The 24,428-nt window shown below is 38.7% G+C and overlaps 2 protein-coding genes across 7 annotated transcripts in view; one reads left to right on the forward strand and one right to left on the reverse strand.

Annotated features, from left to right (window-relative positions):
* The window catches only part of CCDC146 (coiled-coil domain containing 146), a 123,080-nt gene that overhangs the window by 85,230 nt on the left and 13,422 nt on the right, over nucleotides 1–24,428 (forward strand). The window lies entirely within an intron of this gene.
* Nucleotides 1–24,428, reverse strand: part of GSAP (gamma-secretase activating protein) — a 46,612-nt gene that overhangs the window by 19,909 nt on the left and 2,275 nt on the right. The window contains exons 2-18 of one of the 2 annotated variants that reach the window (XM_057422557.1): nucleotides 23,323–23,396; nucleotides 18,857–18,913; nucleotides 18,078–18,147; nucleotides 17,655–17,711; nucleotides 17,482–17,570; nucleotides 17,030–17,099; nucleotides 15,927–15,976; nucleotides 14,515–14,619; nucleotides 13,503–13,562; nucleotides 12,751–12,794; nucleotides 11,083–11,168; nucleotides 5,781–5,858; nucleotides 3,426–3,503; nucleotides 2,868–2,960; nucleotides 1,379–1,596; nucleotides 1,032–1,101; nucleotides 245–327 (exon numbers count right to left, since the gene is read on the reverse strand). In XM_057422557.1, the coding sequence (XP_057278540.1) occupies nucleotides 245–327; nucleotides 1,032–1,101; nucleotides 1,379–1,596; nucleotides 2,868–2,960; nucleotides 3,426–3,503; nucleotides 5,781–5,858; nucleotides 11,083–11,168; nucleotides 12,751–12,794; nucleotides 13,503–13,562; nucleotides 14,515–14,619; nucleotides 15,927–15,976; nucleotides 17,030–17,099; nucleotides 17,482–17,570; nucleotides 17,655–17,711; nucleotides 18,078–18,147; nucleotides 18,857–18,913; nucleotides 23,323–23,396 (1,382 nt within the window). The remainder of the gene's footprint in view (nucleotides 1–244; nucleotides 328–1,031; nucleotides 1,102–1,378; nucleotides 1,597–2,867; nucleotides 2,961–3,425; nucleotides 3,504–5,780; nucleotides 5,859–11,082; nucleotides 11,169–12,750; nucleotides 12,795–13,502; nucleotides 13,563–14,514; nucleotides 14,620–15,926; nucleotides 15,977–17,029; nucleotides 17,100–17,481; nucleotides 17,571–17,654; nucleotides 17,712–18,077; nucleotides 18,148–18,856; nucleotides 18,914–23,322; nucleotides 23,397–24,428) is intronic. The other variant, XM_057422558.1, reaches the window with a different exon arrangement.

The raw sequence follows: 24,428 nt of genomic DNA on the forward strand, positions 1-24,428 counted from the left end.
TAATCATCCATTCCATTACAGTAGCTGATGTTCTTTTGTAAATGCTTTTATTTGTTGAAAAAAACAGGAATTCAGGAAAATGCCGCTAAGGTTAAGACTTGACAAAATAAAATGAGCATAAAGCACAGATATAGATTTAGGGAATGTCTATGAAAAGATAAGGCATACAAGTTAAAGGCTGTATTAAGGGAGAAAAAAACAGATTCCCTCTAGCTATTAATTAAAGCACCAGCTGTTTTCTTACCCCAATCCAGTCAAGCAGTGATGTGTAGGGCAAAAGTTTATCCAGGTTGTGAGTTTCTGGACACATTCTGCAGTACAGTGAGGCTGAATGCAATGTAAAAAGATTTGTAAGGGCAATATTGTATAAACTATCAGTCAACAACAGCAGGCTTCAGAGTCAGTCCCTTATCTAGCACTTTTTTAGGGACAAATCCTGCTGCTGTCTCTGCAACAGCTTCCTCCATCGTGGAACTGGTCCCATTCTGTGCACAAAAGGAGGAAGAGAAGTCCAGATGGCTGCAGGGCTGGGTCAGCTGCTTGGCTACAGCTCAGTGCTGCAGGGGTCCTTCATACAAACAGGCTCAAGGCACAGGACATTCACTGGCTAGGCTGAGGAATCAGCTATTAGAAGGGAATATCATGGTAAGCCAAATCCTTACGAAAAAATGGGCTGGGCTAGGCTAGAGGAGATTTATTCCTCTGCTCCAATCTCAATTATTTACATACCAGATACCCAAGATAGGAGCCAGATGGAGAACTTGCTCTCCAGTGACCTAAAATAACGGTAAATCTCTTTGCCCTACTAGACAGAAGAATGCATTTGAAAAGTTTTACTGCCAATCTGATTTTGAGAGGTCTACGTATCTTCTAAACTACTGCTATTATCTCTTAACACCACAAAACGCCAGTTAACATAAATCATAACCAAAAAGTCTGGAAAGAGAGTCAGTTTATGAAATTGTGGCTTCTCCTTAAGTCAGAACTATGGTATGCAGGGAAATTCAGTATGCAGGAAAAGAAATACCTACCGATGATAAATTCTTGAATGGGGTCAAAAGAATGACAAGTTGACAGGTTCTCAGAAATCCACCAAATAATCTGTCAGGGTGAGAACAGGGGAGTTCGTCACATCTCTCTGTTCCAGCATGTGTTGTAAAAGAGTATAGAAACTTTGGGTTTGCTAGCAACACTTTGCATGAAGTAATGATACAGAGATAAATGTTTTCAGAACAGCCTAGACCAATAAGGCATCTTGAGCAGCCAAGCACTGCCAAAAGGTGTATGTGAATTGTGACTTTTCTGGTTTCATGGCCTGACCCTGCTTTGTATAAGACATCAGTCACTGAAAAAAACGTAGAGGAGGTTCTTTTCCCACCTGCATTTCTAAGTCTTCTGTGTGTTGGAAGTATAACAGGGCACAATGTAGAGCTGCCAACCTCTCACTGTCTCGTTTGCTGTTCTGTAGGAGGTGTAGTAAGGCACTCTCACTGATGCTCACAGCATACATACTTCCTATGTGGCAATCCAAGACTGTTGAAATGAGTGGGGATTGGATGGAGTAGTTCTGCAACACGTCAATTCTTGCATCCTCACCTGAAGAACATTGGTTTAAGAATAAAAAAGGACTAAGAACATAAAATTTGGCTGCTCCCAGTACTCTTAATACTCAGAGATCCCCAGCAGTAAGAAACAGTCTGGCTCTTGTACTAGCTGCCCGGGTATTATGCTGAAGAGGAGAAGGAATGGAGCTGGCTGGGTAGAGCAAGTAAATAAAGAGCACAGTCTATACTGAGCTCTTTCCTACTCTACTGCTGAAGAAGAAAAGGTGTGTATATTTGAGAGTCACAATGCCATCACAGGACAAATTAGAGTACATAGGATAAAAAGAGAAGGGCACAAGGCTAGCAATAGAGATTCAGCACTGGAACTGGCACCAAAGCATATTGGTACAGTTCAGAACTACTGATGTGCAGAATCATGATACAAACTGTTATTGGAGGATCTCTTACCATCAGTCCCAATGGCCAGAACAAGAAGGTTCTACTCTGTGATTACTGATTGAAGCCTCAGAACAAAACCACTTTATTTATGCTAATGCTAAGTTTCAGCACCACAGTACTATACAGTAGGATTCCAGACGCTCTGCAGAGAATCAGGCTCACCACATAATAGCAATGCTTCCCACTCATTTCTAGCAGATTAGTATTTCATTATGTATATACAACAGGTATTAGTTCCTGTGATGTTGCCCCTGCACCAGTTCCCACTATTTACCTCTCCTTCACCAAATCAAAAGAACAGATTTCTGCTTTCAAACAAAGGCCCCCCACTTCCAAAAATAACCCACTTCCCATAAAGACATATTTGTTGGAATTGTAATAACGTGCCTTTCAGATGAGACTCTAAATCGAATTGCATCAGCCTGATCAGGTGAAGGAAACACAGATTTCCTCTCCCCACACCCTCCAAACACACACATTTAGCCCAACTCAATTGGAGGAAGGAAATGTAAAATCAAATTTACATCTCCATGTGAAATTTGAGAATAGCGGAGGACAGAGAAGCATGTGCAAAGATGGGGGAAGGGAAAATATGAAACCAAGGCAAAGGATTGCAAATTCAGTGAAAGGTCTTCCTCCATTTCATAACAAGCTAGAAGTGCGTAATAGATGAAGTATGAAATGTCACTTCAGATTCTCTTTTTAAAACGGAAAGTGGCAAAAATGCCGTTCTTATTTTTTCAGTCTCTCTTGTTCTTCCTCAGAACACTGTGCAATAAAGCAAAACACAACTTTCATATGAAGAGATCTGAAAAAGTTTCCACTATAACAATACAATCAGTTCAAGCAGCAGTCATACTATACCTGTCAGAAATAAACTATAGCACAGCAGGTCAGGATGCTGAATATTCAGGAGGTGCAGAAACTGGCCAGGCAAATAAGCAGCCACATAATAGTCTATTTAAAGAAATAACAGTGGTCAATTTAGCACTTGTTCACTTATTTTCTTTAAGAGGCTCTTTCACATGATTCTCATCTGGGACCACTTCTCTCTCATGGAATTGATTATATCTAGGAAATATAAAAGGAGTTAATTAAAAGCTGCTGCTGTATCAACAAAGGAAACACTAGCAACACATTTGGATTTCCAGGGGAGGATTCAAGGTGCTTGAGACACTTAAGAATTCAGCAGCTGATGTCCAGAGCAGATTCTGAGACAATTTTAGAGGAAGTTGCTTACTAATAGTGAGGTACTGCAGTACCAAACGCTAAATATAGAAGAAAAAAAAAGCAGCAAAATAACACAACTACTTAAAAGTCAAGGAAAAAAAATCCTTTCCTTCTAGAGCAGGGCTAGCCATTTGTCTCCCTACTGAGGACAGAGAATGGCAGTCACACCGGGAAGTAACACAAGTAACCTACCAAGATTTATAAAAGCCACTTCCTTCAATTGATGAGGCTCTGTTCTTTCTAGAGAAACTGTAAAAGTTTTGTTGTAACCTGGGGAAAAATAATAATACTTTTTAAAAACCCAAACAATAAACACCATCTGTTACAAGCTGTCGGTACAAGCCAAGCATGACTTTGTGGCTAGAAACTTCAGCAGTGTCAATACACCCAAACAAGGATATTTTAGACTGTTTTACAGGCTTGTCTGCACAGACAGATTTACTTTATCCTGAAGAGAGTTGCTGCATACTTAGTAGACCTACACCCACATAATGCAGTCCTTTAGTATGCAGAAACTGGCTATGCACAGCACAGCCTATGTTCAAGTTTAAAGAAGCATTCCACCCCTGAACAAGCTTGTGTAAGAACACGACCCCCCAAAAAAAGGCCAAACACAAATGATCTACATAGCTGCGCTTCACATTTTGGTGATCTTTCAACCACTTTAAAGAATTCCCACTTTGTTTATCTGCATGCCCTATTGCTGTAATTTAGTTCAGCTCTGTTTAAACATAGGCTAATTTCGGACATGCTGTGTTTGCATGGGCTTTGCATCAGCACAGCTGCTATTTTATTCTAGACTTGCACCATACTTCTTCTGGCATCCAGTAAGAATGACACAGAGCTCTCAAACTTCCCCATTCTCTGAGAAAAGCTGAAGATTAAAATACAGAGCCAATGACTGGCCTCTAAATCTCTGCTGTAATATGCTAAAAGCTAAATGGTGTCATGATCAGGATGCTGCTTAATACTGTGTGAAAATTCAAGACAAGAGGATTGATCCACAGTTTACAGGACCATCAAGGAAAAAAAGCAGATCATGAGCCATGGATGAGCCACTCATCCAGGACTTTGATTCCTGACCCTAGCAGAGAGATGATTTAGCTATGCTGCAAAAAAAGGAGTTAAAAAATGAGACCTCCAAGACCAACAACAACACTACAGATTAAAGGGCATCTAAACCAAATAGGTTTTCACACAAAATACTGACTGAAGCTTGCTTGCAATGCGTCAGTATACTCATGATCACCACCCTGTTTCTTGCCAGTGCAAACACACGCAAGCTAATACCAGCACTGCAGATTACAACTGCAGCATCGTGACATTTGTGTCTGTGCTTCATCAAGTGACTGCTTTAAACGGGACGGGAACCTTCCTTCTGAGCTTACAGATCCTGCAGCACAGACTGAACTCCTTATATGTCTCCAAAATGTGGCTTATGGACCTCATACATCGCTGCTTCTGTGGGTCATCTCAGGACCAGTCGTAAAATTCTCTCATAGGACTGATGAATCTTATATGAATCCACAAACAGCTCTGTACCAAACAACTCCATTCCATGAGGGTCATTTCAGATGCAGCTGGTCAATGTCACATATTTATGCTCAATTTCTTCCTAGTAAAGACAGGGAAGTACAAGGGCCACGGCTGGCTCTAAGCAATGCAATCATCTTCCAGCTACACATCAAGTACATGTGGGGAAATCAGCCCTTCACAGCAGTACAAGGCAGAGCGCTGCCACACGCAGAAGGGACTTTGCCAATTTGTTAATGCCTTCAAGAACACACAAATGCAGTTCATCTGATCCCACAATGTTCCAGCAGCAAAGCAACGTGTTAGTGCAGCCCTGACACATGGAAAGGTTCCCGACATAAGAAAGCAAACACTCAAAGTAGAATGTTGTTCACTTGAATGTGGTTACTCCATAACATGCAGCTTCTCAACTGAGAAATAATTTGCCTCTCTCCTCCATGTAAAAAATGAGAAAGATTAATGATAAGTTTTATTCTGATCAGAAGAGAACAATGCTCTTTATTCTTTTCAATAAAAAAAAGAAGTCTTAAAATCAAGAGCTAGAGCACCGCTTACATAGCAGCTATTCTTATAGTCAGTGGGTGTTGCACCTCTTGCTGTGAAAATAACATGTTGAACTGGAAATCTAAATAGACATTTAAGCTAAGAGCTGTTGGCTCTATTTCCCATACAAATGGCTTATGGCATATGTACAACACACCTGCAAGCTCCCACAGATTTCTCTGATGTTTGTGTTCAGCTCGCCAGAAAGTCTGGCTGGAAATAAGGGACCAAATTAATAGCCACTGACAAGGCCACTGGTTTGAAGCTACTTGTTCAGCATCAGGCAGGAAGTCAAGTGTACAGCAGGAGAGTCAGCTTTGCAGCTAAAGGCTGCTGCTGTCTTTAAACACCAGCCACAGTAGGTTATTGTCTGCAGATTTTGGTAGTTATTTGTTTTGTAAGGGATTCTGAGAGTCTTTCAGCAAATCAACATTCTCTAAAATAAAGCAAAACTTAACAAGTTAAGCATACCTTTATGTAAGAAGTATATAGAGTATGTTATTTCATCTGGAGTATCAGAGGCCAGGCTGCAACACACACACAAGCCTCCTAAAAAGACAAAAAGGGAAAAGAAAATTGACTTGTCACCCTAACCCAGACATCTTCACACTGCACAAAGCTCCAGCATGATGTTTTCAAATTAGAAACTAAAAATAATCTCTCAAAAAAGGTAAAGATTACAGAGATAGGTATCTCTAACTGCCATTTAGCTAGTGAAACACAAAATAAGAGAGAGCAGAGGAGGCAATATAACACAAGGGAAACCTGGTTTCTGACATGGCCAGTTCTTCTCTTTAGAAGTACATTTTTAGCCCTTCCCCATATAAAACATGCTTGCAGCCAGCAAACTCATCAAGCCTTTCTCTTCACAGACTGCCTCAATCTCTCTGAATATTTTCTATTCAGAGACTGTCAAATAGGCACAGAGCATAGTAAAACACAGTTTGTTTGCTTTGTAAGTAATTTCATAGGGGCAGCAGCATGATATACTACTAGAACTTTCTTACACTAAAAATGATAGTCACTTCTCCCCTTTCCAGGCCAGAGAGCCTTCTTTAGGAGAAACCCAGTTCTTGGCACCAACTTGTTTAAGTCACGGTACCCTGCGCAGGAATGCTTCCCTCTCCCAGACTAATTCTAAACCAGGCTGGTACTGTTCTGACTCCACTGGATGGTAGCCTTCCCTCCATCCCTTAGAAAAACTTTAATCCACTTACTCCAGTGCTCTGGCAACCTGCTTTGGTGTTACTGTTAGAAACAGCTTCCAAACCACATTATCCCAATGCAGTTGGGAAACCTGGGTCACAATGATGACCATTCACCTTTTACCTTTATTGGAAGTTTATCACTTAAAAGAAAAACAAACAAAAAAAAGGAGGTAATACTAATAGAGATACGTACAGAAAGTTTATGTATACAAGGTATACAGAAAAAGGGCACAGAGTGGAAAAAGTACAAGTATAAAAAAGCACAGCTACCAAGATGTTTTACTTGGTTAAATGCTTCACACTTCAGACCACAAGGCTGTACCATAGCTGTGATACAAATATGGCTGAGGCACTTCACATGGCTGGAGAAGGTTAAATAGGTTTTGAGATGCATTTTTTTTTCCTGCTTATTCTTAGCTGGTTGAATACCGTTTGATACAGTTTTGCTTGGATATTTGAGCCATTCAGACAACAGACAGGGCATTTTGCCAGAGCACTTGGCATCTTTCAGAGCATGCATAATTTTTAAAGTAGCAGCATCAGGACTCATGAGGAAGACTGGAAAAGCTCCAGCAACCCACAATGCTGTTTTATTATCAACAGCTCCCTTCCAACACTGCAGATTTCTTTCTTGTGCGCTGGAGCCTAGTGTATACAGTGTCCTGTAAATTGTGCAACATGCAAGTGAGTCTGCTCAGACTGAAGTGTCAGTGAGTAATAGACGCACGCTGATCACAAAAGCAGTGTCTATAGGGGACTAACAGGACATGCATCTTTCAACTCCAGAATACTGGTCCAAATGTCAACAAACTTCACTACAAACACCACAAAATATCAAACAGTGCTTCATTAACACTGACAGAAACCTGACAGTCTCGGATCAGCAAATGTCCAAGCAATGCTGCATCTGGCATAGCTTTGGCAACCCCAGGACAGCAGTCAGAGGCTGAAAATATAAGGCAAATTCCCTTTCTATCCTTACCAGTGCACTCTGCAAATTAGAGCTGAGTTGTGCTAATGCTGAGAAAGCTTGTTATCTTATTGCACCTGTAAAGCAGGTGTTTCATACAAACGCAGAACCAGGTCTTTTGCACTATCCAGCTCCAAATCACTTGCAAACAGTATGAGCTATAGCTAAATGTCACAAGTTGAGAAGACTAACAGGAAAATATATTTGGATGTACTCTGATCTTTTCAGAAATAAAAGGGGAAAAAAAGATCTCAACCACAGCAAAGCAAAAGGAAAGGGAAACATTTAAAAGCATTTCTACTCACACAAGATAACAGAGGGTTACAAGTAACAATACAGTCAGCAGAACTAGGTAAACAATAGTTACAACTCTGCCAGTTGATAAATACACATCATGCCTCTGAAACTTCCTAAGACAGGAAGTTTTCCCCAGGAAACTTCAAATTCCTCATTTCTGTTCATGCAGAAGTCATACGGCTGTACCAACATCTCAACATGGCATTTGGGTGTCATAATTCAAATACAACCTTGCAGTACAGCATCTTGTCTAGTTGTACGGGCTTCGGAGTGACTTGCCTCACCTAACTGCAGCCAACCAAATATCTCTCATTTGGCTCCTATACAGTGAATGAAGAAAATATGAAGAAATATGGATAGAAGCAATCATCCCCTGGAGATGCCTATTTCTCTCTATAAATATAGTCCATATGCTTAAAGTTTAGGCAGGTAAAGTTAGGTGATAATACAGGGTTTATGTCATTTTACTGCCTGCATTTCTTCGCTATACTGGACAAATTAAACTGGAAAGTATTTCTAAAGCACTAAAAGAAAACATAACAGCCCAGTGTTGTTTAAATAACTTCCGAATTCTGGACAAAGTTGATTCTGAGACTAGAACTGCTTCATCTCAGCTCATCTAGAAGCACATAGGGGGTTTTATCTGGAGCCATTTTGTCCATGCCGAGCATAAAGCACAGGGCTACTCTTCTTCTACTGTAGAAGTCTGAGAAAGGAAGAGTGATTTCATTCAGAGTTCAGACTGGCAGTAGCCAATAACAGTTTTATTAAATGGGAAATTGCATGGAATATTCCATTTTGAAGTTATGCCAATTATTCTTTGCCAGAGATGTCCAAATGGTACAAATAGGGATATCAGCATTAATATTTGAAGCATGCTAGCAGTTTCACAGAAGGCATCATCTGCACCCTAAAGAGCCTGCAGTCCAGTTTTGTAAATCACCACAAACAAGAGCACAAAAAGGAACTTCAGTGTGATTACCCCCAGTGTTCTTCACCAACTAGATCCGGTCTCAGCACGAAAACCATTTGCTCCAAACTGTTAATTACTCAAAATTGGTTATGCAAAGTAATCCTCAGTTTCAAACAACATTTAATGAAAAGCCACATACAATAATATCATTTATTAAGTGTAATTGTCAAATTATGTGTTTTACAGTAGCACAATGAAAAACGTATGTGAAAGGTTCCACACAGAAATTAAATGCTGCATTACCACATGGAAAAGAACATTCTACTTCAGGGTAACCAAACAAGAGTCTTCCTGAATAAGACTGAATTTCATCCTAAACTAAAAGAAGGTGACTCAGTCCAAACAAACCCTAGGGGAGGACAGGTTTAGACTGAAACATATATATACAAATCAATAACATTTTCCATTATTGGACAGGCTGTTTGTATAAGAAGTAGTCTGTCTTGCCAATAGAGAAAAAGTAGCCTAATCTACATTTGGTAGATAGAAACTTGGCTTTTCTATTATTTCTAATTCCTTCCCTCTAATCTTTGTAAGCATGCTGTCTTCCTTGGTAAGAAAAAAATCTGTGTAAGGAAACTGTGCACTAATGGTCATTTCAACACAACAGCCAAATATGTCACCTATTTGCCTGCATGCATACATCATGCCTTAAGAAGTGAGAAGTAAAGCCGCTTCTGCAACACATCATGTCCCGACACAACTCTGTAGATTACTCACAGGTTAATCAAATACCATTTCTGCTTGGTAGTATGGTCTAATTTAGAAGCTGAAAATGCAGACATCTGTGGTGAACAGATGCCTCAAGACCAGTTTTTAATCAAAAAAGCTCATGGCATGCATTAGGATGAAGGAAAACCCTTAAATCCTAAAGGATTAAGGCATGTTTTAGATTTAAGTAATCATATCTATACTAAATCCTTAAGTATCACATACTAGGTTTAGTATCACATACTTGGACCTTCTACATATAACAGCAGTATGAATCTCTTCGAATCTGTACAGCACATGCTCTGTTTACGTGTGTCCACTCTGTATAGTATGTCAGGGACCCAGACACCAGTCCTAGCCAAACCTTCCTTGAATTTACTTTCTAACAGATTTTTGGTCAGTTTTAACATTAAATTGCTCTAATGTAATTCGCAACCATGCCTTGGTACCACCTGTATTCTGAAACTAGCAGAAAATGCTAGAGCATGCTTAGACTGAGATATTTCACCATATGAGTGCATGGTACCAGCTCTTTGAAGCTGGGTTACCAGATAATTTCTGGGTGACTGTTTTATTGTTAGTGTTGATATATAAACCCCTTGGTACTGTTCAGCTCATTTGGAATGCAGCTTTCAGAGAGTAAAATAAACTTAGTAAGAAAAACAGTGCACATTTGCCTTCTCTGTCTCTCACAGTTGCCTGTCAAATGTACTCTAAAGCAATACAAATCAATGAGAAAAATACAAAAATAATGCAAGAAGTATAAAAATAATTAAAAAAACCACAAAAATAATACAAAAAAAACCCAAAAAAATACAATCAATAAGAAACTGAACATGAGCCAGCTTCAGTGTATGCTTGCAGCCCAGAAAGCCAACCGTATCCTGGGCTGCATCAAAAGGAGCTTAACCAGCAGGTCAAAGGAGGTGATCCTGCCCCTCTACTCTGCTCTCGTGAGACCTCACCTGGAGTATTGTGTGCAGTTCTGGTGTCCTCAACATAAAAAGGACATGGAACTGTTGGAACAAGTCCAGAGAAGGGTCACGAGGATGATCAGGGGACTGAAGCACCTCCTGTATGAAGACAGGCTGAGAAAGTTGGGGCTGTTCAGCCTGGAGAAGAGAAGGCTGCGTGGAGACCTCCTAGCAGCCTTCCAGTATCTGAAGGGGGCCTATAGGGATGCTGGGGAGGGACTCTTCATTAGGGATTGTAGTGATAGGACAAGGGGTAATGGGTCAAAACTTGAACAGGGAAGTTTAGGTTGGATATAAGGAAGAAGCTCTTTACTGTGAGGGTGGTGAGGCACTGGAATGGGTTGCTCAAGGAAGCTGTGAATGCTCCATCCTTGGCGGTGTTCAAGACTGGGCTGGACAGAGCCTTGGGTGAGATGGTTAAGTGTGAGGTGTCCCTGCCCATGGGAGGGGAGTTGGAACTTGATGATCTTAAGGTCCTTTCCAACCCTAACTATTCTATGATTCTGTGATTCTATGAAATTTCACACTCATACAAAAACAACACAAAAAATACAAACACATATAATGCCTTACAAAGAAATTTGGTAACCACTTACGATTAAACTGTATAATTACTAGTGTCGATGTACTTATTGATTACCTGCTTTACTTGTAAAAACCTGAAGATTCAAAGATTTGGACGCAACATCTTCATCTTCACAGTAATCATATCCAAAATTCACAAGCCTAAGACCAAAGATCACTAAATTAATCATTTTTTTCTCCACAGAGATTTGTCACAACACAATGATCATGAGCACAGTCACTATGTAATCAAAACATACAAATTAAATTACAATCAAATGTTCTCTAACTCAAGTTATATTGGGCTTAAACTGATCTATCCAATGCTGTTAGAAATGAGAATCCCAAGCCTGCACACTGCTATCAGAAACCAACAATTCTGCTTACATCTGCAAACCTGATATTCACTTAACTACAGAATTGTCTAACTGTTCCTATACTTTGAAGTGAAAGCAAGTTCTGATCAAGTACTGGAAATCCAAACATTCCTCATATCTGAGAACCCAAGGGCTTTGCAGCCTAGCTCTACCATTCTTATGTCTCTAAAGCTACATTTCAATCTGCAGTTAGGTACAATAATTGCAGCGGAAATACTCAAAAATGAAAGCAAAAAAATCACACTTACACGGAACTTTTTATACCAATACATTCTTTTTCAGCCTCATGCTGCCTGTGCTTTAATGGTTTTACATATCTTTAAAATCTACAAATTCTATTTTTGCCATACAGAACATGCAATAAAAGATTGTAGTCAGTCTGCTTTGGCTTGTTTGTTTGGGCTTTTCCCAGAAAGGATTTTGATCGAGCTGGGATTTTCCCCCAGGTCCTCTGCAATAATTTTGAAGGAAATAAAAATAAAAAAGAATTATGGCATTGAAGCTTTTAGAACAGTTGGATTTTTTCAGTGCTAACAGCAAGAGGATGCCCTGTTCTTTTAGGGCAACCTGCAAGTGCAGTAACACCACACTGAGCCTTCTGCATATCACTGAGACATCCTGAGGGCCACAGTTTGGAGAAGATGTAACTCAACTACCTTCAGTTGTTGGTATCTGACCTAGTAGCTTTAGCTTCTCATTTCAAGGAGAAACAGGCCTTTTTAGAATGTAAATTAAACTGACTGAAGATAGATGAGTATGAGATGAATTACAGCTGAGAGTCAGACCATCCTGACTAGGCTTTCCTCAGTTAAAAGACAGCCTTAAGGAGACAAGCTCAGGTGCAGTCACGTGCATAGCAGACACACAGAATCTTAGCCTTTGAAAGTCCAGGCTGGCTGGAAATAGCATGCTGGAGCAGGAAAGAGTACAGGCAGTGTCACAGAGGGTACTGGAACTACTGGTCTGGTTAACTGCCCACTAAAACATGTAACAGCAATTAAAAAGGAAGAGTTTCCCTTGACAGGATTTTTGACATCACCACTACAACATGCCCAACATTAAAACAAATTAATTTAAATAGGGCCAGAATACTCAGGGGGTTTAACCTATAGCTAGCTCTTCTAATAAATAATATTTAGAAATGGCACCAAAAAGCAGTTCAGGATTACGTGTCATTTACAGTTCACCAAGATGAAAATAAGAGGAACTGGGGATTCAGACACAGTGGTTGCATTATTGTTACGCTCAAGTACCATGCAGGCAACTGCAAACAAAGATACTGTGGTTGGGGCAAATTTTACTTTGATTTGTAAAACATCACCTGATACATTAAAAAGAAAGGAAAACAAAATATTCAAAAAACTTACTTTAATTGTGTATCATTTACAGATATATCCAGGTGCGATTCCAGCTGTTAACCAAAAATGAAAACAAACCTGTTTAGTGAGGTCAGTACACTATGATAAGCTATGATCAGTTTTTCAGACCAGTCAAATGTGTCAAACGTACATTTCACGAGATTAAAGATTTTAACCACGTTTATTTTCCTCCTCTAACCCTTACAATCACCCCAACAACAATAAAATAGATTCTTAAAAAAATAATGAGATAATTTAACTTAATTTCAGCCACTGGGACAAAAACAGTCTGGTAACAATGAGACGTTCAACAGCTGTATATTTTATGTTCTGTTGTCTGTATTTTGGCCGCAGCAAATTTTCCTATCTTGCTTAAAACTGACACAAAATCAGTATGTAGTTTCTCTGTCTCGTACATTTGATAACCCAGCTTTTCACACTCAGGTATGAGAATAGTATGTCATGAATACCACCTACTTTTAGGTCAGTATCTGTGATTCCACTGAAGTTACCTTCCCGTGGCACAACCTGAATCTGACTGAATATATTCTTGAAAAGAATATAATGAAAAAAGAACCCAAACACCCAAATAAAAAACTGAAAAGCAAAACACTGAAAAAAAAAAAAACAAACAAAAAACAAACAGTTTTCCTCTGCATAAGCTCCAATAATAAAAGACACTGAAAGAGACCCTGTATTGGTGCTGGAAACACATAATTACATCCCACTCAAAACCACTGTATAAAATACTCATGACTTACTATTGAGTTAAAGTTTTCATCAGGATAAAACTGGACACATTTTAAAGTACTCTTTGATTCCTGGAATTAAAAGGATATGTATTGTAACTGATCAAATAGAAAGCATATCACATAGACTGAAAAGTGACTGGATACTCCACATCATTCTCCACACTCAACCTGCTTTGCTAACAGATATGCAGAAATTAGGAGACAAAATACAACTTCAAAAACCACATATAACCCCCAACAATAGCACTAAGACATGTTTCCTTCCTGTCTCAGATCATTATCTGCCAATCATCTATAATTGCATGGGCTCTCACTTGAAAGCACCGTATTACATGTCTTTCACACATACACACACACTCTAGAAGGCTGAAAAATAATGTTTACCATAACTATCTATACAGCAAAACAAACTGTATCTTACTTTGGCTAGTTCAGAAAGGGTATCTCAGAAACAAAACCAGGAATATGTTTTTCCATCACAGTTCACTTCCTGTTATTTCCTAATACTCATATTTTTTTAGTGGCTAAGAGGAGTTAAGAAAAATGGATTTTTATTTAAGTAAAAACGCATCAAGTGCAAATAGTCCCTCAGACAAGACAAAACAAAACAAATCCAAAGAGTTTCAGCATTTCTAGCCAAGAACCTGCCCTCATTTGGTCACTCAGTAAGTTGTGTGTACAATATAATTTCTAGATGTGAATTCTCTAGAACACAGGCGTTATACTCATGACAGTTCTGGATAGATTTAAATCCTTTTGAACAAAAGGCCTTTCTAAGTCAAAAAACCTAAGAAACCCACCCTTTTTTATATAAAAATCACTAAGACCACCAGTCTTCTTGCAATTTACTATGCACAAACAACAGCTGAGGTAAGTCTGGCTTTTGCTTTAGGTTATTTGAGGCAGGAAGACATACAACTATAATGAAAACTAAACTCACACTATTATTAGTGCACACACTCAAAACTTTACTGTCATAAGACAGCCAAAACCAAAACTACTAGAATGACTTTCATCTCACCTTTGGAACCATGTAGAAGAGCCTTTGCTCCATCATATCCCATTGTGCCCAAATGAGATCATCTACAACTCTGGCTCTTGGAAGCTGACCTGAGTTTTGAATCACCTAAAGGAAAAGAAAGAACATTAGAAGTCATTAAATAAGATTCTCTAACAATTATACACAGTCTGTGCTTTAAAGAGAAAAGCAATGACAGGAGAGATGTAAATATTAAGGTGCTTGGATCAAATATGCCTCTTTTTTAGCTGCACAAAGTCCACCCTCATTGTTTGCAAGGTGCTCAGTTTAAAGAGACCAGAAGCACAGTTTTCAGGGTACACCTACTACCAAGTATTTTCTTTGAAATTTCTTTGCTTGTAAGAAATTCACACTTAAGCTGCTCAAAGTGAACAAAGAAAAGCAGACAGTATCCTTCATCACAGAGAAACAGGAGTGAAATACCACAGTCAGCTCAGAACCAGCCACATTAACTACTGGGGAAGATGCATTAGCTCCAAAAGGATTTCTGTCCAAAGTCTCAGCCACATGATGGAGAGTACTGGCATCAGGGAGAGGGCTAGAACTGTAGAAAACTACTGGGATTGTATAAAGGCACTCTTGAAAGATGTAGGGAGACTTCCTGTCAACCAAACAAATCTGTCAGAAGGACATCAGATTCATCTGTCATTTCAGATGACACTCTCAGTCTTCACTAACTGTAGTGTAGCAGATAAAACCCATCTGCAATTAAAAGCAATGATAAATTTTGAGAAGACCATGAAAGACTTCAAAGCGACTGAAAATCAGTCCTTAACGTTTTCCTTCCAAGTTTACATTTGCCTAGATAAGGCAAAACATTGGCTTGCATGACACAATTCTTTACTATAATAAATGTTTATTAATAATAAATCTAAGCAAAACATCCACAATCTGTTGAAGAAAAATTCTTATTAAAAACAGGAAAAAGATGAGGGGGAAAAAGTGATTGGAATATTCACAGTACTTGAAGCATACTGAAGTTTTACGTCTTTTGTCTGTTTACTTGTTTTTTAAATGAATCCTTCACTGGGACACACAGATACTCAAAAGGCTAAGTTTGGAAGGTGACTGCAAATATTTTAAATGGTTTAAAAACATGCATTTATTTAATTATTAAAAACATACTTACTTAACATTTACTCCCAATTTCTATCATACAGGCATATTCAACAACAAACAAAAAATAAGTAATTTTCCCCTCAGATTACAGAGTTTGCAAGTTTCTCAATAGGCTTTGTGGTTAGCTTCTTAAGTTGCCATCTTATCAGTACTTTCCTTACTAGGCTTTGTGGTGCCCAAGTATAAAGCTACACAAAACAGCTAAAATTACAGGTATTTAGATTTTCAATTAAAGCAAAAAAAAAACCCTCAGAGCCCCATATTTTAAGTCTTACCACTTTGTGTTCTTCTTCTGCAACTACACGAATCTCAAATTGTTCAATATCTTTAAAATACATACAAAAAAAAAGTCATTACAAAGATACATTTTTATATGCTTTTATACAGCTTATTAAACACTCTGACCTCTTAGAATGCTATAAGAAAATATTAGAGCCAGGAAAGTTCAACTCAGCATAAGAGGAAATCTGTGATCCATGAAGCCATGTGCCTATGCAAACACCTGGACCCTCTTCCTTTCCTGAGCTGAGGGTGGCTTCAGCCATACCACCTTGTGGAAAAAATTCTATGCCATCAGTGAGGCACTGTCAGGAGGATGCTAACTGCAACATGCCAAACCAAACTAAGGAGCACGCACAGAAAAGCCACACAGAGCTGCATGCCTGTGCCCAACCCTGTTTCACTTCCTTCCACCACACAGTCCTTTCCCATGCAAAATTCCTACAGTTATTGATCGTTTGCCTGCATGAAGGGTGCAAGATTCACCCAGCAGATGTTCCAAGTGTTTCTGATACAGTTCACAGCACTATGTGAACGTATTTAGTAGGTGAACTCTGCCCACATAGGTCAAAGTACCTAATGGCTGGTGTCTAGCCTAGCAAAGACGGCCTCTCCAAAGAGGTGGGAAAAGAAATCTCTCTAATAAGATGGAAAGGCAAGGGGGATAAACAGCCTTTTCCAGATGTCCACCTCTATTCATTGCCTCCCGTTAAATTAGGCTGAACACGCAATGTTAGCTGAATCTGAGGAACTACTGTCCTATTCTTACCCCACTTATCACACACTAAATCACAATCCATCTCTCAGTCAGTATCTGCTCTAAATTTATAGACAGCTATAAAAGTTTTTGGTATTATTTTTTAGAAATAAAGGTAACTGATGAATGCATGAACTAAGCAAATAATTGCGGTCAAAGCTGGCCATTCTGCTAACACTGAAACAAAAAATCCCATTAAATCATACAGTTATCTACAATACCTACAATAGCTCTCACCCTTTTTTCCCATTCTTTTCCAAAAGTCTACCAAAAATGTAATCTATAATGAGGATCTTAAAATAAAAGAATATGTATATACACACTATCAAAATATTAACTCACATTTATCTTCTGAAACTAGCAAGAGGCGACTTTCTGTAGAAGTATTTCTGCCTTCAACTGAATAAAGAAACTAAACAGAAAGTTTAACAAAAGTAAGTAAATAACCAGAGTACTTCAGAACATTAACCTAAAAAGGTGGGGTTAGCTGGAAAGCTACATACTTTTAAATTAAGACAGGCACACTAATGATATTTAATTAATAAAAATAGCTATTATTACAGACTAATAGTCACCAATGACTATAATTGCAAGCTTCATGGGACTGAAGAGAAATAAAAAAGTAGCTCTCATATCAGAGAAATTATGAAGTTTCTCACTTTTTTCATGCTATGAACACACTATCTCTGTAACAGTTGCAAGGTAAGGTGAGATATTTCTGCACTCCACCACTCTTTTCCTCTCTAGAAGAGTGGATTAAAAAGGTTTATATTTAGATTAGTTGAATAATTTACCTGTACTTGAACACAGCTATCCACAGCCTTTAGGACTCTCACATTATTAACAGGATGAATTTCAATTAGCAAGGCTAAATACTTGGATACTGCAAAAAGAACATGGTTTAGGTAACTTAATTTTTAGCAAAAGAATGCAATATTTCAAACAGTATTGAAACTATCCACAGTACCTGACTGTAACAGCTGACTCGCTCTTTCTTCCTCAGTATATTGACGGAAGCTGACCGCTAAGGGGAAAAAGACAAAAACCAAAAACATTCCACAGTGAGCTTGCACATTTGACATTAATCCTATCAAACATTCTTGGAGAGCAAGCAGCACAATTTTTTTTACCAAAAGCATTTATATTAAAGGAACAGAAGCTCTTCTAGATGCAGGAAGCATGTATAAAGAGGGGGAAGCAAACAACAATATCATTACAGATGTGCCTTTGTTACCTACATTATCTAGCGATGGATCAACTGAAATGCATAGATAGCTGTAAGCAACATAAGGGACAAAACAGATTTAAGTAATTCTAGACCCAAATACATCATCCTACTAAACTAAAAGACAAAGCACGCAACAAAAATAATGATAAAACACGTATTTACCCAATAATGTCCTTTCACTGTTGACAGAACAACTGATGATGCGGAGATCCCTCTCAAACATATAGAGGTGCTATAAAGAAACATATAAATGCTAATAAATTAATTTTAAATCCATCTAATTACTTCTCCATAGCAAAACACTGCTGACCAGTACATCAGTTTCCTTTTTAAAGCAAATAATTTCATGGCCAGAAGAAACATATTTCAAGCCTCAATTTTATAATTTTTTTTTTTCTCCTTTGTTTACTTCTTACTGGTTCTTTTGAGCTCTACGTTGCCACTAGAGCAGCACAGCAGACCTTTATGTAAACAAAATTTCACCCATTTCATACTGTTATGGGGACACCTGCAACAGCACGTTATGATTCCAGCCACTGAATTGCAGTACATTCAGTTTTAGAATAATTTCTTACAAGCTGTAGCAGCAACCAGACTGAGGTTTTCTTTCATAACAGAGAAAACCCCCAAAATTTACTTTTTAGCATACATGTTCAGTATGAAGAGGAACGGAAAGGGCTTGAACTGGTTGTTCAGAAGTAAAGACTGCAGACATGATACTTTACTGCTCCCAAATCATTCAGATGTTCTGTAATGTTCTGCATATTAATACTACTGAGCATCATTCATATACCATTCTGGTCTCTTTTCTGTTTCAAACAAGTATCCACTGTTTCAAATAAGCATATACTACTTAAGGATATAACATACTGTGCTGCAAGGCATCCAAATCTGAAATGCTACAGCACTTCGACCAGGGAAAATACTAGCAATGCTCTCACCTCATTTTGTTTAGTTTGAGGATCGTACAATCCGATGTGTGTATTTCTCTGATTTCCCTATGGATGAAAACAAATTAGCACTGGCAACGTAAATATCTAAAAAGTTAAACATTGATTTATTCTTTTCCTATCTCCCTCTCGTCTTCCCCCTGCCCCTTGACACACATCCTCACACACATCCCTGTCCTATAAACAGGCAGTTAATCACCTAATGCCAAGAAAGAGAGGCAAGAAACAAAGATGTTTTTTTCCTTTTAGAACTAACACATAGGATAAAGCTGAAATGTGGCCAATCTGCAGCCCCCGAGACGTTGCATAAGCCAAGTGCCTCTCTCTCACTTTGGTTCTAAACCAGGTTTAGTTAGAGGCAGCAGGACCAGGACGAGAGATGTCTGTACAAGAACAAAAGGGGATGCTACAGCCTCTGGAATGTTTAAGGCTGGTCTTACAAACCTCACCAGCTCGGTGTGTTGCTGATCCAAAAGGGAACACAGAAACATCAAGCATCACCAAACACAGCTTCCAGCAATCTGGCTGCAGGCTGGAAAAGGATTTCAGCTCTGGCTTAAGAAATGATTGTTTGAAGGCTAAATATATTTCACAAGCTCAGATGACACCTTTAGCCTGCTGCCTTTGAAAACAAGCAGAATACAGATCCTTTCTAGCTGATTGATAACAACATACAATGATCTTGTTTGTGGCACTTCTAAGATTATACAAATCACAACTTTTCTTCTTGGTAATTTTTACCATGCTGTAAATAGTCAAAATTTATTTGACAAAAAGCTGCTTGGCAGCATATATTGTGCACCAATTCAAGCTGAAGTCCATTAATGTACTCTAGGTATAGGCAGTAAATTGCTGAATTGTTGAAATGTAATCCAGCCCCACAGGCTTGTACTCAAACAGTAAGCATCATTGTTTTTAATGACAGCTTGTGGGGAGAGGGGAGAAGTCTGTGGTTATTTACAAAGTTATGGCATCTTGTTTTGTGAAGTTAAAACAAAAGCCTGAGTACTCTCTTCCTAAGGGGTCTATTTCTGATTGTCTCATTATTGTTGTAGCACTGACAAAAGTCTTTGATTTCTGATTTAAACAAGGAAAACAAGGGCTTCAGGCCTTCTAATTTAAGGTTAAGCAAGTGATTTCATAAATAACCATTTTTTCTAAGTGTGTCTGAAACACCAACATCCTCCATACTTACCCACTGAAAAAATATACTTTATAAGTAACAGGACTACATAAGTGCCCATATCTACACATAAGCTGAAACACTTGTTTTCATGTTTACTCTGAAGTTTCTCGTATTGCCTTGCAAAACAGAACTGCTGACACCAGAATTCACTTCTGTTAAAAGTATCTTCCTTTACACCAACTATCAACCTCACAAAAGATAGACACCGTCAAAAGTACAGTATAATGTAACAATAACATAAGCTTGAAAATACAGCTCATTCTTCACCTTTCCCTGATTTCACACAGAATGCACTGGATTTTCTTCCACTTAGCAGACAATTGTTGTTTCCTATTTGTATCTATCAGGAAACAAGCCAGGGCAGCTCCATTTAGTTTACATCCTTGATTCTGCTCTATCCTCACTGAGAATGTTACAGCTAAAGTTTGCTGCTATAAAACCAGCAGGAAAGCCTCGCAGGAAAGCCTTTTGTCTCACAAAATTGGTAGCTCATTAGTTAAAGTTTATCATGAAGGAGGAGAGAAAGAGATATTAAACTGCCTTAACAGCTCAGCAAGGTCTGTAGTTTGTTAGAAGCTATAATTACAGTGTGATTTCACCGATACAAGTTTAAGGAAACAGAAGGACTAACTGCAGACACAAAAACACGGTCTGTTTCCTTCAGGTAAGCCTTCCAGTGTGATGATGTATATTAGTAGAACAGAATAGTAAAACACAAAGAATACTTATATTTTAGAATGTTTGTAAAAATTTAAAAGAAGTGTCAAACTGGAGCCTCAAACTACTCATCATTCATTAAGATGCACACACCAAGATGTTTTTTTTCTTCTATGTAAATATGAATAGATACTCCTCTTAAAAGGTTTGCAGTAAACCCCAAAACCATAGAACTATACCCATATGCTGCCAATAGACTGTTTCAGAAAAGGAAACATTTGGATTGAATCCTTATTAAGTCAGTAGTAAAGTGTAAAACGAGAGAGACACACAATACTCCCAACAATTGTCTAGCATTCTACTCTTAAGAGGGAAGAGGGTTGGGTAGGGGAAATATCAGTCCTGCTTTAAGGTACCACAGTCCTAGGGTGTGACTGCAGCTGACACAGACATCACTATGTTAACAAAAGTATAGACATCAGGGAAGGCCCAGTGTTACCAGCTCAGGACCCAACCTGTTCAGGACACTGAGCGAGTGCTACACGGCCACAGCCTGGGCCATCACATGTGTTCCTACCAATATACAAGCCACCTAGACTAACGTGAGCTTTGGCACTGACATGCCCACATATTCTTATCATGAAAGCAGGCAAGCGTGGATGTACTGACTCCCACTGACATCAACAGCACCTTAGTGGGTACAAACACTTTCAGCTGATGAGCAGAATTTTTACTGACCCAACAAAGAAATGTGTACCACCACAACTTCTTTCTGGGAGAAGCATCATATATTTCATGCAATACCACTTTAAGATACATTTGTTTGTGAGAAAACTCCCGGAAGTATCTTCCAGTTTGCCCATTAACAACTGTAAAAAATACTTCTAGTAGAAGCAAACAAAATATGGCTGCATCCTTCCCAATAGAGGAATAAACAGATGCTGGTTCTTCAGCAGACTGACTCACTCAGGAGAAAATGATCAGGCTATGTCCTAGTAAGAGAACACGAAAAGCAACAGCAGCAGGATCTCCTTCCTCTTTCACCTTCACATTTGAGAGGTGAAGACTGCAGCACAGCTGTGCAATTTGCTAGTTTCAGTTATCAGACTCTCATTCAGCCATTCCTACCACACAGGCTGCAGAGGTCACTTTATTCCCAAAATTAGGAAAGAGAAACTACGGAGAACTTTTTCAGTGTCTTCCTATGCAGCCTTTACCCCTAGGTTCAGTGAACTAAGCCTAGGTGTTGAAATGTTCCTGAGAGTCACTGGCCTATTCAGTCAATAGAGTCCAGTGGATATTGGCACCTCCTACACCCCACACACCTCTTCCCAAAGTACAGGCTACAACTGGCGAGTTCTGTAAACTCTACTAACTGTTTTGACCAGATCTCCACTGAATGCAATGGGAGCCTAGACACCTAGCTTGCAGGCAGACCTGGGTCTAGCTGTGTGAACCCTGAGCTACAACTCATGCCTTATGCCAGTTGCAAGAGCCTGAACAGCATAAGGCAGTTGGAATTCACTGTCAGAAGTCCAAAAAAGCTTTCGGTGAGATTCCACAGACACTAGAAAGCAGCAACATCACACATACACAGTACCACATCTCCTGTTGGTTAGATGGCTTACTTTCATTAAGTCTTTCTACAGTTCTGAGCAATGGAAAAAATATTCTGACACATTCTTTAGTGTTGTTTTTATGGTTACTGCTGTCTTGTAGAGACTCCCCTCCCTCTGCCTGTACTAGAGGAAACATCCACCCACAGTTAAAGTATATGATACTCTGATGAAGGCCTCACCTCTTCCCTTAACCCTAGGGAAGCTGGAGAGTTTTATCATTGTTGAGCTGGAGGGGAACAAGAGGCAGCCCTATCCTGGAGGTCTGCTACCTCCAATCTGTACTCTTCAGGAACCAAGATCTTCCAAAACCCAGCTGGGTCTACCAATTTTTCCAAGTTGCACAGACTTGTCTCATCAAAAGGAAACCTTCGCAAGCCATTTAAAAATCACTTGGAATTGGAACTATAGGCATTTCAACCTGAAGTTATACATATGCCACAGAGAGCAAGATCCTGTGTTAAAAAGCAGAGCTCTGGATACTTCAAGACATCAAACAATGGTTACTTCAGACTACTTGCAATAAATTGCTGTAGATGAATCTTAAGAGTAACAAAGAAGAAAGGTAGAAGCAGATTCATGTTAGCTAAATGGCATCTTAACATATATATTGGTAGGAGGAAACGTATTTAACTAAAGCAGTGCCCAGGAATTTAATAGTCAGGTTTCCCTGAGAAATTCTGAGGATGAAAGAATGTGCTGCTTATGAAGAGTTTATCTGTTAAACAAATCACATTTCATTCAGGGTGAGACTCTGGCCCCCAAAAATATCAACAGCAGAACCCCTATGGACTTAATGAGATAATCTCTTTACTCTCCATTTCATTATTCTTAATCTTTGTCTGAAGTGGAGATGTGCATTTTCCCATTGCCCAACCCCTCAAATTGCAATTAGTTGAGTTTTCATGTTCTAACCCTCACAAGGAGCCAATTAGGCACAGATACACATACAGAGTTATTCTCTGCTATATTTCCACTAATTTCTGAGACAGACTTACCTTCCAAGTATAAATAATTTTTCCATTTCTTTCAACATTTACAATGTAGAGTGCTGATGAATTCTCAGAAGTATCTGAAATGATAAGAATCAAAAGGCACAGAATTTTCACTTAAGCTGCTTGACCTAAGCACACTTTAAGCAAAGGTATATTTTTAAATATATTTTTACATTTAAATATTTATTTGTACATGCCAAAATTACCGCCTTCTGGAAAAAGAGAATATTTCTTATGCCATGGTTTAAATCTGATCAACTTCAATACAAAATAGTTAAGGGGTTTCAAAACACATAGGAAAAAATTAGTTATGTGAACTCCTAACTCTTCATTATACCTGTCATTCTAATAGTCACTGCCTTTTGCGATGCTTTTTCAATATCTTCCGTTTACAGGAGGATAAAAAAGTCCTATGTATTCATTATACACAGTGTGCAGTTCAAACAGTGAAGCTGCCCTCCAATCCTCAGAATACTACAAGGAGATAGAACTAGCCCAAGTAAAGTGTCACTTACTCCCACCTGCCCCTTCAGCATCCCAAAAGAATGCCTGGAAACAAACTACATCTTCAGAGATTAGTTCTACAACCATAACACCATCACAACCACCCTCCAAAAAAAAACCCAAAGCCAAGAGTCACAAGATTAAACACCATATATATATGTATATAAATAGATGGAACATATTTTTATGTATCTAAAAATATGGAACATATCTACAGGTACAAGAGAATTAAGCAATGCAGGTCAGGAGATATGATGTGGGGCATGAATTACAGAGCAGAGTTAAAAGGGAAACCCATGAATAGGAAGCTAAGATGGACACAGAAAGAGAAAAGCACATCTGAACAAAGCAGCACAAAATAAGAAGAAAAACACAAGAAAAAATGATAAAGTATCATACTCAAGCTTTCCTGATGCTGCTTTTCTATTTTCTAATCTTTGCAGCCACTTAAAATGTGTTCACCTCGAATGGCTAAAAGTGTCACTAAAAGTGGAAGTTTTGCCCTTAATAAGGCACAACTGGTCCTAGTTTTAAGATAAAGGTAGCCTGCATTTCAGTAAGCATCAGCAAAAACAATTCTCCATAACTCTCGGCACATATTTAGT

Source organism: Pezoporus wallicus, unplaced genomic scaffold (assembly GCF_028554395.1).
Source record: "Pezoporus wallicus isolate ANWC-B61680 ecotype Strahan unplaced genomic scaffold, APGP_CSIRO_Pwel_v1 contig_3058, whole genome shotgun sequence".
Lineage (NCBI taxonomy): Eukaryota > Metazoa > Chordata > Aves > Psittaciformes > Psittacidae > Pezoporus > Pezoporus wallicus.